The sequence below is a fragment of the Acomys russatus genome, chromosome 1 (assembly GCF_903995435.1).
Source record: "Acomys russatus chromosome 1, mAcoRus1.1, whole genome shotgun sequence".
Taxonomy (NCBI): Eukaryota; Metazoa; Chordata; class Mammalia; order Rodentia; family Muridae; genus Acomys; species Acomys russatus.
In genome coordinates this window covers 42,150,024-42,167,050 of record NC_067137.1, presented here as the reverse complement: position 1 = coordinate 42,167,050, position 17,027 = coordinate 42,150,024, and the positions used below count along the sequence as shown (strand labels likewise).

The following is a 17,027-nucleotide window of genomic DNA, read 5'->3' as shown; positions in this document are numbered from 1 at the left end:
CCGGGAAACCCTTCTTCTCTTAGCTCATTTTCAGCAAGCAATCATTTAAATTGAAAAATGCAATTCTCTTCTAATGCGCACAGAGATAAAGGGGAAATGGTGGCTTTTTAACAGGGAGTTGTACCCTGACCCATGGATGTGGCCATTACTGTAATCAGAGCACTTGGGGTACTGGGGCCAGCAGGGTATCATGGACCACCTATCTCAGCACCTCTATGCTACAGATAAACAGACTGAGCCAGGACACTCAAACATGAAAGCTGTGGGATGACCCTCCATACTCCTCTGAAAAAGCCTCATGCTCAACAGCAGGAGGCACAGATATAACAGGCATTGGCTAACTTCTCTCCCCAGCACTCAGGAGCCCATGGTTCATGGATCCACATATAGGCTCAAATGATAGCTGTTGCTCTGATAAACTTTTTCACAGCCTCTGGTCCACAGAGTGGACAGTGACCCTCATGTCACAAAAGGATCCAGCACTCAAACCACACCACACCACTGGTATTGCTGCCGGCCACATCTGTCTGCCCCCACATGCTCTAGAGCCCTGTACTGGGACTCTCTGTCCTGGACACTTCAGCTACACCTTCCTCACAGACCTGTGACAGGCTCAAATCCATGAAAACACCTAAGCAAGTCCTTTACCTTCGCTGACTGTATGGGCAGCTGTGTGATATTTCACACGACACAGACTCAGCTTATGTTCAATGTACCCTAACAAAGCAGGGGTGCTGGGATGTGAGTTGGAGAACTGAAGGCGCTGGGGGCAGTCCTGGGACAGCAGCCCAGCACTCAGCCTGTCACCCCTTCTAGCACACAGTAGTTCTCCCTCTGGAAAGTAGAGACAAATGATTGCCATTTGAAGAGCAGGCCAGTGTGTACGATGCCGGTGCTGAATGCCTGGTGCCGGGACAGAGGTGCTCCCAGTGCTGGTTTGTGCACAATGCTCAGCAAGGACACCCTTAAGCTCTCACCGGATTCAAAGAGCAGGCATAAATATAAAACTTAAGTCAACGGCACCAGTGTTAAAATAACACCAGGACTGAGCGAACACTGCTTAACACAACAGACTGCTCAGTCGCCACCAGAGTTCTCAAAACAGCCCATGCAGACAGTCTTCCCATGAGCTCAACAGCTACAAATAGTCAAAACGCTCCTTCCTATCTTCCAGGGAACTGAGGCTCAGAGACAGTAAGAATCCACCCCAGAGCTGTGCTGATAGGTAAAATGCTATGGTCGTCCTGCCCTTCTGGCCTGAATCCTTAACATGGATAAATACCACCTGAGACTGAGACAGAGCAGGTGCCTCAGGCCAGATCAGGAGTCATCACAGCTGTTCTTAGGACCTGCTCCAGCTTCATCTTTTCTTTGATGGACAGTGACAAAAGAGGACATAATTTCTAGAACATTCTGCCGACTGTGCATATTTAAAAGGCCCATCTTCAGGACACTGAACTCAAGCTCCACTCATGGGCATAGGTAGGTCCAACATCACAGTTGTCTTCCTGGGGTTTCAGCCCTGAGCAGATGGCACCTCATGGACCCTCTTGCTATGTGCACCAGCTCCAACTGCCGACAGTGTACCAGTCTACTCACTGCTGGCTGGTTCACTCACATTTGGAGAGCTGGCCACCCCACCCTACACCAGGCATCATGTGTAGTACACTCCACTAGTGCTTGTTATATCTTGATTATGAAATGTCTCCTGTAGGATCATGTGTCTGACCAGTTAGTCTCTAGCTGGTAGCTCTGTTTTGGGATGCTGTGGCATTTACTGGACTTGAGACCTAGCTGGTAGACATAGGGTCATGGGCTGGCTTTAAGAATTATAGTTCAGCTCTGCTTCTGGCCGAGGACCCGCTTCCGGCTCAAGCTCCCTGCTTCCTGGAGCATCACAATGTGAGCAAGAGGCCATATGCTCCTGCTGCCATGCCTTCTGCACCATGATGGACTGAGCCTCTTATACCATAAATCCAAACAAATCCTACCTCCTTTAAATTTCTTTTTTAAGTATTTGATTACAATGGCAAAAATGGTAGCTAATGCACCATTCCTACAAAAAGATCAAGGCCATCTTGTGACTCTATGGGTGAGAATGGCCTCCATCAGAACAACCTTGACTCTGGAGGATGAGTCTGCTCCACCAGGACATCTCGTGGAGTCAAAGCCCTGGGCTCCTGGTCACATGTGGTCTTCAGAGTGCCCAAACAGTGGGGCAGACTTCTGTCAGTCACTTGTTATGTGCTCCAGCAAACCAGAAAGGCCCACAGAGGGAGGAGCGCTCTGATGATAACTTCGGCACTAATATGTAGGACAACCTGGACTCTCAAACCTGAGGAAAATCTGGTTCATACTTGAAGTTCCTGTGTGACCCTGTCCTCCCCCATCCTACCCAAAACAGAGCAGCTGTCCCTATTCTCTGGAGCTCACCAACAGAGAGAAGGAAAGTGCATCCCAACAGGGCTATGTCCTTTACAAACTGTTAAGTGTTTGCATAACAGATCTGAGGGGTCCTCAGTAGGCTCCTGTTTTATTCATGAGATTCCTGTGAATTTCGCACTCTGCTTGCTAACATATCTAAATTCATTTTACACTATAAATAATCCTTTCATTGCTTAAATCAATACAGTTGACACTACAGAAAGATATACCACATCTACCCTGTGGAACTGGGCCCCGACTCTGCAGCTGCCCCAAGAGTGCTGTGCCTGCATTTTAGAAGCTCCTACTGCCATCACAGAAAGGCTATATGAATAAGGTGTGCACATGGGGACCTCGAGGGCAGAGGTACACCACACTCCAGTTGCTGCCCAACCCACCCACCATACTCTAACCATTCCAGGTACTACCGGTCCCCTAGCCCTGCAGACCCATCTATGAATTCCTGTGGTTTAGGAGTCAGGAGCTAAATTTTCTACAGATCCTGTGCCCACCCCATGAATGCAAACTGACCACAAGAATGCAGATGGCAGGAATCAATCCAAGCTGAGGCACGTATTCCAGGTGAACAATTCTAGAAGGGTCAGCAGAAAAGGCTTTGGAAATTGTGTGTGACCAGTCAGTACATCAATAAAGATGGGGCCACCATGATGTGGGGACCCTGTGATGGGCCACAGGTAAGGACACAGAGCCAGGACAATGGTGCCCTCTACTGACTGTAAGGTCACTGCTACATGAGTACTACATGGCAAGGACAGTGTCAGCAGAGGCATAACACAACACAACACACACACACATGCGCGTGCACGCGCTTATGTGTGAATGGCATGGGTGCACATGTGTCAAACAACATTATAAACACACATACTACACACAGCACACACAGGAACAGTATAAGCAAACACTGTGTGCCAGGCAGAGGCGGTGCATGCCTCTAATCCCAGCACTCCAGAGGCAAAGGTAGGTGAATTTTTCTGAGTTCGAGGCCAGCCTGGTCTACATAGAGAATCCAGGACAATCAAGGCTATACAGAGAAACCCTGTCTCAAACCCGTCCTCCAAAAAAAAAAACACACACACTGTGGTGGTCTGAATAGGTTTGACCCCATAGATTCATGTGTGAATGTTTGAATGTTCAGCCATACAGAATATCACTATTAGGAGGTGTGGCCTTGTTGTAGGAAGTGTGTCGCTGTGTAGGTGAGCTTTGAGGTCTTCTACTCTCAAGCTCCACCCAGTGTGAAATCAGAGTCTCCTCCTGGCTACCTTCAGATCAAGATGTAGAGCTTTTGGCTCCTCCAGCACCATGTCTTCCTGCACACTGCCATGCTTCCTGCTACTAATGGCAATGGAGTAAACCTCTGAAACTGTAAGCCAGCCCAATTAGATGTTTGCCTTCGTAAGAGATGCCTTGATAATGATGTCTCTTCACAGCAATAAAACCCAAACTAAGACACATACAATTCACTCTTAATTCAGAAAAATAAAAATGCTACTAAAGCAGGATAGCCGGGGCTGGAGAGACAGCTCGGCTGTTAAGAGAGTACTTGGGGCTCTTTCAGAGGACTGCTGTCCATTCCCCACCTACCCTGGTAACTCATAACTGCATGGAACTCCAACTCCAAAGGATCCAATGTCTCTTCTGGTTTCTGAAGACACCCACACACATGTGGCAGACACAGACACACATGTACACATGAAGATAAAACAAACCTTAAGTAAATACAGTAAGGTCTTTTTTTCTGATGCATGTGCTTTCCTTCTCCTGTGAACTGTATGAAAACCTTGTAAGTCAACAGAAAGCCAGCCTAAGAAGCAAAATCTTCATGAGGCCTACAAGTCTACCAGAAACACACTTGAGGGAGATGCACAGCAGAGAGGCCTGGCAGAGCAGCAGCAATACACATCTTTTGTGCCTTCATTTGAGTGCCTTAACTATTTTCAGGTGGTGATAACATCACCTTTAGGATATATGTACAATCCAGACCACTGTCAACCGCTGTCTCCATGTGCCACCAGCTACTTGATACCATGAGTGCTCATACATTCTATGTGTCTTCTGCTCTGGAAATAGCTCCACTTTGCTTCCTAAGGAGATATCAGTACCAGGCACGGGGCTGCAGCTCAAAGGGAAGAGGACTGGCCTCACATGTATGAGGCCCTGGGTTCATTCTTCAGGACTGGTTAGTGTAAAAAGGTAGGGCTGACCTTTACGTCTTACTACACACCCCCCCAACCACCACCCTAGCTTTGAGAACATCTTTTCCAGGCAATGGCTAAACACAGACCCACAGTACGCAAGCCCCTTCAGGTAACCTGTGACAACATACACCTGCACATACATGCAGAAAACTAAGGGACGTTTTCTTATTTGCATGGCCATCCATCCCGTTACCCACATGTACTCACAAGGCACTTGAGTTCCTGTGTATCATCAAGGTGCCACCATTCTCAGACTCCCAATGACTGTAGGGAGTCTGCATTCAACTAAGATACAACCTGAGCACTACTCTTGACAATAATGTCCATACCAAGATTCCCACAGAAGGACTTGCCTCTCAAAGGGCTCCAAGTCTAACTCTCTTCTTAGAGGCCCCTTCCCATGGTTCTCTCTGCCGTATTCTCAGTATGATCCCCTCAGAATTTAGCACACATGTCAACGAGGACACAGCCACTAAACTAAGGACACAAATTGATATAAGTAGTCCCCAAACCTGCTGGCCTCAACCCACAATCTACTTCCCACATCTGTTCACCCCAGGGGCTGCACACTGAGACACATCTTGAAGGCCTCAGCTTTGACTGAAAACTGCTACGCCTCCCAGAGCATCAAACTGGAGAGTGCAAGGAGTGGGCTTCCCTACAAACACTCACTAGCAAAATGATCACAGGAAAACAAGAAGTCTAACAAGAAGTCTATGACCAGCCAAGAAAACCCCAGGTGAAAGACAACTCTGTTTCTCACAGGAGGATTTGCATGAAGCAGCATGTTCCTTAAGCAGCATGTTCTAATCCCAGTATGTGGTGCTTCTGGACCAAATTCTTATTTAATATATAAAGCATGGAAACTTAGTAGTTCATGGCTATTCTGCATAAAAAAAAAAAAAAAAAAAAAAAGGCACAAGTATTCACCTGCTAAGTTTAGTAGCTCTCCCTGAGAAGGCTGTATGTATTCAGTCCCACATGGCAGAGGTGTGCTCTGTAAAGCCAAGGCTTTCTTGAGGCATCTGGAGAGAAGAGTTGGGTACCTGGCCCCATAATGGTGACTGTCACCATAGATCATTTGAGTACATTGAGTACAACAGAAAACATGGCTTCAAAGAGCAAAGAGCTAAGGAGCTCCACTGGCTCCTGCTGGCTGCACTGAGAAGAAAGAGCTTAGCATTCTGGAAAGCAGTGCTGCCTGCAGGCCAAACTTGCAAACAGGGCTCCTGGAATTGTTGCTTGAATACTATTAAACTACCTCCTTCCTAGACAGGGTGACATGAGGAAAACACTGATGGTGCTGGGCCAGGCTGCCATCAACATCTAGTGCAAACACCTAGTGTACCTGGAAGGAAGTGATACACATGGCAGCAAGCCAGGATGAAGACTTCATCTGCAAACTAGTTTACTGCTGCTGTGGCCCATGGTCAGATGAGCAGCTCAACTCACCATCAACCTTATACAACCCGAGGAGCTGGAAAGACCCATGTGGAGAGTCAAAGGACAGAGAGGATATGGAGGACAGTGAGCATAAGGAGGACAGTGAGGATATGGAGGACAGTGAGCATATGGAGGACAGTGAGGATATGGAGGACGGTGAGCATATGGAGGACAGTGAGGATATGGAGGACAGTGAGCATATGGAGGACAGTGAGGATATGGAGGACGGTGAGCATATGGAGGACAGTGAGGATATGGAGGACAGTGAGCATATGGAGGACAAGCAGGATATGGAGGACAGGGAGCATACAGAGGACAGTGAGCATATGGAGGACAGGGAGCACATGGAGAACAATGAGCACATGGAGGACAATGAGCACATAGAGGACAGTGAGCATATGGAGGACAGGGAGCACATGGAGGACAGTGAGCATATGGAGGACTGGGAGCATATGGAGGACAGTGAGCATATGGAGGACAAGGAGCATATGGAGGACAGGGAGCACATGGAGGACAATGAGCACATGGAGCACAGTGAGTACATGGAGGACAGTGAGCATATGGAGGACAGAGAGCATATGGAGGACAGTGAGCACATGGAGGACAGTGAGGATATGGAGGACAGGGAGCATACAGAGGACAGGGAGCACATAGAGGACAGTGAGGATATGGAGGACTGGGAGCACATGGAGGACAGTGAGCATATAGAGCACAGGAAGCACATGGAGGACAGGGAGCACATGGAGGACAGGGATCATATAAAGGACAGGGAACACATGGAGGACAGTGAGCACATGGAGGACAGGGAGCACATGGAGAACAATGAGCACATGGAGGACAATGAGCACATAGAGGACAGTGAGCATATGGAGGACAGGGAGCACATAGAGGACAGTGAGCATATGGAGGACAGGGAGCACATAGAGGACAGTGAGCATATGGAGGACAGGGAGCACATGGAAGACAGGGAGCATATGGAGGACAGGGAGCATATGGAGGACAGTGAGCATATGGAGGACAAGGAGCATATGGAGGACAGGGAGCACATGGAGGACAATGAGCACATGGAGCACAGTGAGTACATGGAGGACAGTGAGCATATGGAGGACAGAGAGCATATGGAGGACAGTGAGCACATGGAGGACAGTGAGGATATGGAGGACAGGGAGCATACAGAGGACAGGGAGCACATAGAGGACAGTGAGGATATGGAGGACAGGGAGCACATGGAGGACAGTGAGCACATGGAGGACAGTGAGCATATAGAGCACAGGAAGCACATGGAGGACAGGGAGCACATGGAGGACAGGGATCATATGGAGGACAGGGAACACATGGAGGACAGTGAGCACATGGAGGATAGGGAGCACATGGAGAACAGTGAGCACATGGAGGACAGTGAGCATATAGAGCACAGGAAGCACATGGAGGACAGGGAGCACATGGAGGACAGGGAGCATATGGAGGACAGGGAGCACATGGAGGACAGTGAGCATATGGAAGACAGGAAGCACATGGAGGACAATGAGCACATGGAGGACAATGAGCACATAGAGGACAGTGAGCATATGGAGGACAGGGAGCATATGGAGGACAGTGAGCATATGGAGGACAGGGAGCATATGGCAGACAGGGAGCACACGGAGGACAATGAGCACATGAAGCACAGTGAGCACATGGAGGACAGTGAGCATATGGAGGACAGAGAGCATATGGAGGACAGTGAGCACATGGAGGACAGTGAGGATATGGAGGACAGTGAGCACATGGAGGACAGTGAGGATATGGAGGACAGGGAGCACATGGAGGACAGTGAGCATATGGAGGACAGGGAGCACATGGAGGACAGTGAGCATATAGAGCACAGGAAGCACATGGGGGACAGGGAGCATATGGAGGACAGTGAGCACATGGAGGACAGGGAGCACATGGAGAACAGTGAGCACATGGAGGACAGTGAGCATATAGAGCACAGGAAGCACATGGAGGACAGGGAGCACATGGAGAACAGTGAGCACATGGAGGACAGTGAGCATATAGAGCACAGGAAGCACATGGAGGACAGGGAGCATATGGAGGACAGGGAGCATATGGAGGACAGTGAGCACATGGAGGACAGTGAGCACATGGAGGACAGGGAGCATATGGAGCACAGGGAGCACATGGAGGACAGGGAGCACATGGAGGACAGGGAGCACATGGAGGACAGGGAGCACATGGAGGACAGGGAGCACATGGAGGACAGGGAGCATATGGAGGACAGTGAGCACATGGAGGACAGTGAGCATATGGAGGACAGTGAGGATATGGAGGACAGGGAGCATATGGAGGACAGTGAGGATATGGAGGACAGTGAGGATATGGAGGACAGGGAGCATATGGAGGACAGTGAGCATATGGAGGACAGTGAGGATATGGAGGACAGGGAGCATATGGAGGACAGGGAGCATATAGAGCACAGGGAGCACATGGAGGACAGGGAGCACATGGAGGACAGGGAGCACATGGAGGACAGGGAGCATATGGAGGACAGTGAGCACATGGAGGACAGTGAGCATATGGAGGACAGTGAGGATATGGAGGACAGGGAGCATATGGAGGACAGTGAGGATATGGAGGACAGTGAGGATATGGAGGACAGGGAGCATATGGAGGACAGTGAGCATATGGAGGACGGTGAGCATATGGAGGACAGTGAGGATATGGAGGACAGGGAGCATATGGAGGACAGGGAGCATATAGAGCACAGGGAGCACATGGAGGACAGGGAGCACATGGAGGACAGGGAGCACATGGAGGACAGGGAGCATATGGAGGACAGGGAGCACATGGAGGACAATGAGCACATGGAGCACAGTGAGTACATGGAGGACAGTGAGCATATGGAGGACAGAGAGCATATGGAGGACAGTGAGCACATGGAGGACAGTGAGGATATGGAGGACAGGGAGCATACAGAGGACAGGGAGCACATAGAGGACAGTGAGGATATGGAGGACTGGGAGCACATGGAGGACAGTGAGCATATAGAGCACAGGAAGCACATGGAGGACAGGGAGCACATGGAGGACAGGGATCATATAAAGGACAGGGAACACATGGAGGACAGTGAGCACATGGAGGACAGGGAGCACATGGAGAACAATGAGCACATGGAGGACAGTGAGCACATAGAGGACAGTGAGCATATGGAGGACAGGGAGCACATAGAGGACAGTGAGCATATGGAGGACAGGGAGCACATGGAAGACAGGGAGCATATGGAGGACTGGGAGCATATGGAGGACAGTGAGCATATGGAGGACAAGGAGCATATGGAGGACAGGGAGCACATGGAGGACAATGAGCACATGGAGCACAGTGAGTACATGGAGGACAGTGAGCATATGGAGGACAGAGAGCATATGGAGGACAGTGAGCACATGGAGGACAGTGAGGATATGGAGGACAGGGAGCATACAGAGGACAGGGAGCACATAGAGGACAGTGAGGATATGGAGGACAGGGAGCACATGGAGGACAGTGAGCACATGGAGGACAGTGAGCATATAGAGCACAGGAAGCACATGGAGGACAGGGAGCACATGGAGGACAGGGATCATATGGAGGACAGGGAACACATGGAGGACAGTGAGCACATGGAGGATAGGGAGCACATGGAGAACAGTGAGCACATGGAGGACAGTGAGCATATAGAGCACAGGAAGCACATGGAGGACAGGGAGCACATGGAGGACAGGGAGCATATGGAGGACAGGGAGCACATGGAGGACAGTGAGCATATGGAAGACAGGAAGCACATGGAGGACAATGAGCACATGGAGGACAATGAGCACATGGAGGACAGTGAGCATATGGAGGACAGGGAGCATATGGAGGACAGTGAGCATATGGAGGACAGGGAGCATATGGCAGACAGGGAGCACACGGAGGACAATGAGCACATGAAGCACAGTGAGCACATGGAGGACAGTGAGCATAAGGAGGACAGAGAGCATATGGAGGACAGTGAGCACATGGAGGACAGTGAGGATATGGAGGACAGTAAGCACATGGAGGACAGTGAGGATATGGAGGACAGGGAGCACATGGAGGACAGTGAGCATATGGAGGACAGGGAGCACATGGAGGACAGTGAGCATATAGAGCACAGGAAGCACATGGAGGACAGGGAGCATATGGAGGACAGTGAGCACATGGAGGACAGGGAGCACATGGAGAACAGTGAGCACATGGAGGACAGTGAGCATATAGAGCACAGGAAGCACATGGAGGACAGGGAGCACATGGAGGGCAGGGAGCACATGGAGGACAGGGAGCACATGGAGGACAGTGAGCACATGGAGGACAGGGAGCATATGGAGGACAGTGAGCATATGGAGGACAGTGAGCACATGGAGGACAGTGAGCACATGGAGGACAGGGAGCATATAGAGCACAGGGAGCACATGGAGGACAGGGAGCACATGGAGGACAGGGAGCACATGGAGGACAGGGAGCACATGGAGGACAGGGAGCATATGGAGGACAGTGAGCACATGGAGGACAGTGAGCATATGGAGGACAGTGAGGATATGGAGGACAGGGAGCATATGGAGGACAGTGAGGATATGGAGGACAGTGAGGATATGGAGGACAGGGAGCATATGGAGGACAGTGAGCATATGGAGGACAGTGAGGATATGGAGGACAGGGAGCATATGGAGGACAGGGAGCATATGGAGGACAGGGAGCACATGGAGGACAGGGAGCACATGGAGGACAGGGAGCACATGGAGGACAGGGAGCATATGGAGGACAGTGAGCACATGGAGGACAGGGAGCATATGGAGGACAGTGAGGATATGGAGGACAGGGAGCATATGGAGGACAGTGAGGATATGGAGGACAGTGAGGATATGGAGGACAGGGAGCATATGGAGGACAGTGAGCATATGGAGGACGGTGAGCATATGGAGGACAGTGAGGATATGGAGGACAGGGAGCATATGGAGGACAGGGAGCATATAGAGCACAGGGAGCACATGGAGGACAGGGAGCACATGGAGGACAGGGAGCACATGGAGGACAGGGAGCATATGGAGGACAGTGAGCACATGGAGGACAGTGAGCATATGGAGGACAGTGAGGATATGGAGGACAGGGAGCATATGGAGGACAGTGAGGATATGGAGGACAGTGAGGATATGGAGGACAGGGAGCATATGGAGGACAGTGAGCACATGGAGGACAGTGAGGATATGGAGGACAGGGAGCATATGGAGGACAGTGAGGATATGGAGGACAGTGAGCACATGGAGGACAGTGAGGATATGGAGGACAGGGAGCACATGGAGGACAGGGAGCATATGGAGGACAGGGAGCATATGGAGGACAGTGAGCATATGGAGGACAGGGAGCATATAGAGCACAGGAAGCACATGGAGGACAGGGAGCACATGGAGGACAGGAAGCATATGGAGGACAGTGAGCATATGGAGGACAGGGAGCATATAGAGGGCAGTGAGGATATGGAGGACAGGGAGCACATGGAGGACAGTGAGCATATGGAGGACAGTGAGGATATGGAGGACAGGGAGCATATGGAGGACAGGGAGCATATGGAGGACAGTGAGGATATGGAGGACAGGGAGCACATGGAGGACAGTGAGCACATGGAGCACAGTGAGGAGATGGAGGACAGTGAGGAGATGGAGGACAGGGAGCATATGGAAGACAGGGAGTATAAGGAGGACAGTGAGGATATGGAGGACAGGGAGCATATGGAGGACAGTGAGGATATGGAGGACAGGGAGCACATGGAGGACAGTGAGGATATGGAGGACAGGGAGCATATGGAGGACAGTGGGCATATGAGGACAGGGAGCACATGGAGGACAGTGAGGATATGGAGGACAGGCAGCACATGGAGGACAGTGAGGATATGGAAGACAGTGGGCATATGGAGGACAGTGAGGATATGAAGGACAGGGAGCATATGGAGGACAGTGGGCATATTATGGACAATATACATGGGAGGAAAGAGTACACCTGAAAGGTAATATGACCATAAAGTAAAAATAAGACCCCAGAGATCCTAGCCCAGAGGACTACACAGAGATGTCCAGTGAGCACCTGAAATCACCATGGACCTCAGCTCCTGGCTGCCTTTGATCTCCCTTTTTCTGATTGGCATGTCCATAGTGGCCACGTCTGTGAACTGCATGTGAGGCAGGCAAGTCATCTTGTGCTCCAGACCACCAGCTAGAGAGGAACTGTGCCTGAGGAGCTGTGGTGACAATACTATCAGAATAAGCTCTGCTCCCACCACTTCAGATGGTGCATCCTGCATACCCAGCAGGCCTCATGGCTGAGGCTACATCCAGGCTAGGCCCACCTTCATGCATCCCTTGAGTGCAGTGTGACCTGCAGTCTGCTTAGAACTGAGTAAATGTGGTCAAGCGAAGGGATGTCCTATGACTGTCAGTCAGCACCACATGTTATGTCATAGGTAAGCTCACTTGAGTTAATCACAAATGTTACTTTCTAGAGACCACTGCCTTTAAGCACAGCAACATGGCTGTCTTCAAACATGAAAGGCTGCAATCTCCCTGTACAGAGGGAAAGCAGAGGGCTGATTCAGACAATTGGAGGTAGAATGCTGTGATGGATGTAGCAGACATGGAACAGAGGCAACAGTGCTAGTGAGCTGACTACGTACAGGTTGCCTTCGGAGGCTAAGAGTCTGCTCAAGTCACATGGGTCAGCATTTGTACTGTGTTCAATTCAGCAGCAGGGCAGGAGTATAACAAACTCGCCACCCTGGCATGCCAATGTGAAGACATATGACAGCGCTGTATCGCCCAAGGCAGAGCAACAGACAGACTAACATCTCGTAGAGCAACTCAGTGATGATGGGGAGAGGCTGGCATGTGGTGGTTTGAGTAAGAATAGCCCCATAGGCTCATATAGATGAATGCTTGTCCATAATGTGTGGAACTGTTTGAAAAGGATTAGGAGGTGTGGCCTTGTTGGAGGAAGTATGTTATTAGAAGTGGGCTTTGAGGTTTCAAAAGCCTACACCATTCATTCCCAGTTAGCTTGCTCAGCCTCTCTCTCTCTCTCTCTCTCTCTCTCTCTCTCTCTCTCTCTCTCTCTCTCTCTCCCTCTACCTCACTGTCATTGTCTCAACAGGTAAGCTTTCAGCTACTGCTCCTGTGCCTGCCTGCTTGCCTGCCTGCAACCATGATCCTTGATATGATGGTCATGGACTCACCCTCTGAGACTCACCATGGTCCCATACTCTCTTTTTATAAGTTGCCTTGGTCATGGTGTCTCTTCACAGCAATAACAGTAACTAAGACAGTGAAATTCAAGGTGAATGCCTCCCCAACAAATGGAGTAACAGCATATAAAAAGCGAACAGGAAAAGTCGAAGAATACAGGGAAGACCAGGCATGGTAGGGAGCACTGGGTGTGTGTCCACAGACATCTGTAACCCAAGCACATGAGAGTCTGAGACACAAAGGTCAAGAATTCAAGACCTGCTTGGGTCATATAGGAAATTCCTATCAAGAGACAGAGACAGAAACAGGCAGAGAGAGGAGGGGGAGGGGGAGGAATATTTCAATGGATTATAGGAGGAAAATACCATTCATCAAACATTTTGTTTTATCCTTAATAAGAGACTATACATTTAAAATAAACAGGTTGGCCTTGAAGTTAAGACAGAAATGAGTGACCATGGAGAATCCTATGGAGGCAGAGTCTAATCAAAAGGTTCTAGAAGCAGGCTTCCTGTAGCCGCCCAACAGCACATGATACACTCTATGGCATGAGGTGAGGTTCTTCCCTTGAAACCACCATTAGGAATGTCACAAAGACAAAGCAAGGAGAAGTGAGGGAAAAGAGAGGTCAGCTCACTGTCTGTCTGACACAAATGACAGGTGGAGGCCTGTCAGGCTCATGGATGTACAACTAGCATGTCACATCCCCACTACTGTCAGAGAGGACTGTATGGCATCTGGGACATCAGGCAGTGGGAAGGAGGCAAGTCGCTCCCATGCTCACAGCAGAGCAGAGCAGAGCCCACCCTTCAGGACCCCTCTGGTGCAATGCTCCTGCAGCAGCGACCACAAACATCTACTCCCAGTGTCGCAGCATACATGGGCAGCACCTTGGTGGATGGTCACATCTTCTAAATCACGCACAGATCCATTAGCAATACAATATCCCTCTCTCGTGACACCTCCAGCTGACACACACAGAACAATAAGCACAGCACTTACTTTTGTTGTAGCAGGTGGCCAGCACGCCTTTATCCGCAGGGCTGGCGCTGATGTGCCAGATCTCACCCGCTTGATGGAGAAGGACATTTTTATTTATAATGTTATTTTCGTCATCAAAATCTATGATGTGGATCTACAAATGCAAGAAAGGGACAATAAGCATCTCAAATGCTTTCCTCAGCACTTTAATACGCACCGTGATTATAAAGAATCACGTGCAAACTCAGTGGCAGCTAACCCTTTGAACAGTACACACCCCTGTGTTTAGTTCTCACTGAGCCCCTTCCCAAAGGCAGAGTGGCATGTCCCCATGGAGTGCTTCCACAATCCCAAGCTGCAGAATTCTGCCAGCTGGTCTTCTCCAGTCTAAAGTCCTTAGGTGCTAAAACCTCTACTCTCAAGATGCTGACATGTGAGAGTGCGCTAGTGTCTACCTCTCCACTTCTCAGACCTGCTGTGTTGTTGCAGGGAAGATAGGCAGAGGAAGGAAACTGCTGGCCAGTGAGGTGTAGAGTGACCATGGAGGCTGCTGTGAGGTCCAGAGTGACCACGGGGGCTGCTGCCCAATAGGGACCGGGTGAGCTATGCCTAGTCCCTCTGTGATAGACAAGACTCAACTCAAGGCAGCAGTCACTGAGGTGGATAAGGCTATATTTTAACACATTTTTTTTTTTTTTGGTTTCTTTTTAAAAATGAGGCCAACATATGAGCGCCTATGATCATATACTATTAATTACAACTGTTAAATTTAGGTCTCTGAGTAAGAAGGTTAACTATGCCATCTCCATGCTTTTCTGGAAAAAAAATTTTTTTTACAGGAACTGAAATGATTTCCACACTCAATCTCTCTGATCAGTACTCAAGCCAGTAGAAAACACTAACTTTTAAAATACATATATGCTAAGAAAATAACATGGATCTGCACCAATTTCTTCCAAGAAAGCTCTGCAGTGGCACAGATTACTGTAATGGAAGACTCAGGGCCACATCAGGGCCTGGCACGAGTTCAGATGCCTGCCAGCACCTGGCTGAGAGGAGAGCCCTGTGAAGCTAGTTAGTACCTGGCAGACCAGTCAGCAGCATGGAAAGACGTCCATAATACAGAGTTAAGGAAACAGGAACATAAAAACAACTACATAAACATGGCATCCATTTTGTTTTAAAAAGTACATATGTCCTCAACTGGGTGGAAATGAGCAGTTGTTCTTGAGGTGGGGGCCACAGCCCTTGCCTTTGACTCTCTGTGCTCTGTATTTTCAATGGGTTTCTTCCCCCCCCCCCCCCATGGGTTTCTAATGACTAAGATGTGTGACTTTTGCTATTAAAACAATACTAAAGTGTTCACACAAGGGCAAACAACATGTTTATGTGGTACAACGTCACAGGGCCTCTTGCTTAACCCTGACTCTTTCTCCTCTTCAGGAGTCGCTCTGCAATCATCACTGTGGACTGAATCCCAGTAGTGGCCTAAGACGGCCAGTGCCAGCCGCATACAGTGCTGAACAGGCCAGTTAGCACAAACAAGCCCAGCACACAACGTACAGTGCCCTTCCCTCTGGGAGAGAGTAGGAAACAACCACCCTTAAAAACAGTGTCTGATTTCTCCCTATCCTTGAGCTCAAAAGCAGATGACACAAATTTAAGGTAACAGAGACCAGGCATGGTAGAGCTGCTGAGGGCTGGGGACACTCGACAAAACAACAAATCAAAAGTGATGGGCGACCCCACCTCAATGTATATGGTACTGCCTGGCATGGTGACACACAACTCTAGTCTCAACACTCAGGAGGCAGAGAAAGCTCCTGGATTTTGAGGCCAAATTGATATAAATAGTTCTAGGCCAGCCAGGATACAGAGATAGATGTCTTACTCTGTTATTTACACATACATACATACATACATACATACATACATACACACACACACACACATACATACATATGGGGGAGGGACAACGAAGCAAAGAAAGACAAAGAGAGAAAATACAACTGAAGATATTCAAAGTCAACCTCCAACTTCCAAATATACATGCACCTACGCATACACACAAACATGTATATACACCATGCACACACACACAAAAAGAAACACTAAACATAATGTTTTAATTACTATAATTAATCATTATACATAGTTGGGTAATAGTTACAACTTATAAATATATATATTTAAATCTAATGAAAATTTTTGTGTGACATTAAATTTTTTTAAACATTGCGTGAAAAAAATCAAGAACAAAATGGATATGAAACTAAGAATAAGCTTAGTAATTAACATGTATACATTTGTCAAAAATAGTTACCTGATTATCATATTTAAGAGACTGCGTCCCAACCAAGAAGCGAATGGCATCTGTTTCCGCAGTTTGAGGTGTTAGAGCACGTGCCTGAGGAGGGAGGAAACGAATACACATTTATGAAGTTAGGCTTAATAGACACAGAAAAGTCGGCTTATCTCATCTGCTGAGATGAAGGATAAATCAGCAGTGTCTAGAGGCGACTGCACACTCCTAACACAATTGCACTTCAAATCTGTACGTGAAATAACTCTAAGTGGGCACTAATCTAAGCAATAAAGATACAAATTATTTACACAGCAATAGTTAAGTTGGGTAATAAAACCGCCATGTCAGCAATAAATAGATTGGTTCGACAAATTACACTTCATCAAAACA

At 48.8% G+C, this 17,027-nt stretch overlaps 1 protein-coding gene across 2 annotated transcripts in view; it reads right to left on the bottom strand.

Annotated features, from left to right (window-relative positions):
- Eipr1 (EARP complex and GARP complex interacting protein 1) overlaps nt 1-17,027 on the bottom strand; it is a 127,217-nt gene that overhangs the window by 101,880 nt on the left and 8,310 nt on the right. The window contains exons 2-3 of one of the 2 annotated variants that reach the window (XM_051144268.1): nt 16,656-16,739; nt 14,354-14,486 (exon numbers count right to left, since the gene is read on the bottom strand). In XM_051144268.1, coding sequence (XP_051000225.1) covers nt 14,354-14,486; nt 16,656-16,739 — 217 coding nt within the window. Of the gene's footprint in view, nt 1-14,353; nt 14,487-16,655; nt 16,740-17,027 lie in introns of those variants that run through there. The other variant, XM_051144277.1, reaches the window with a different exon arrangement.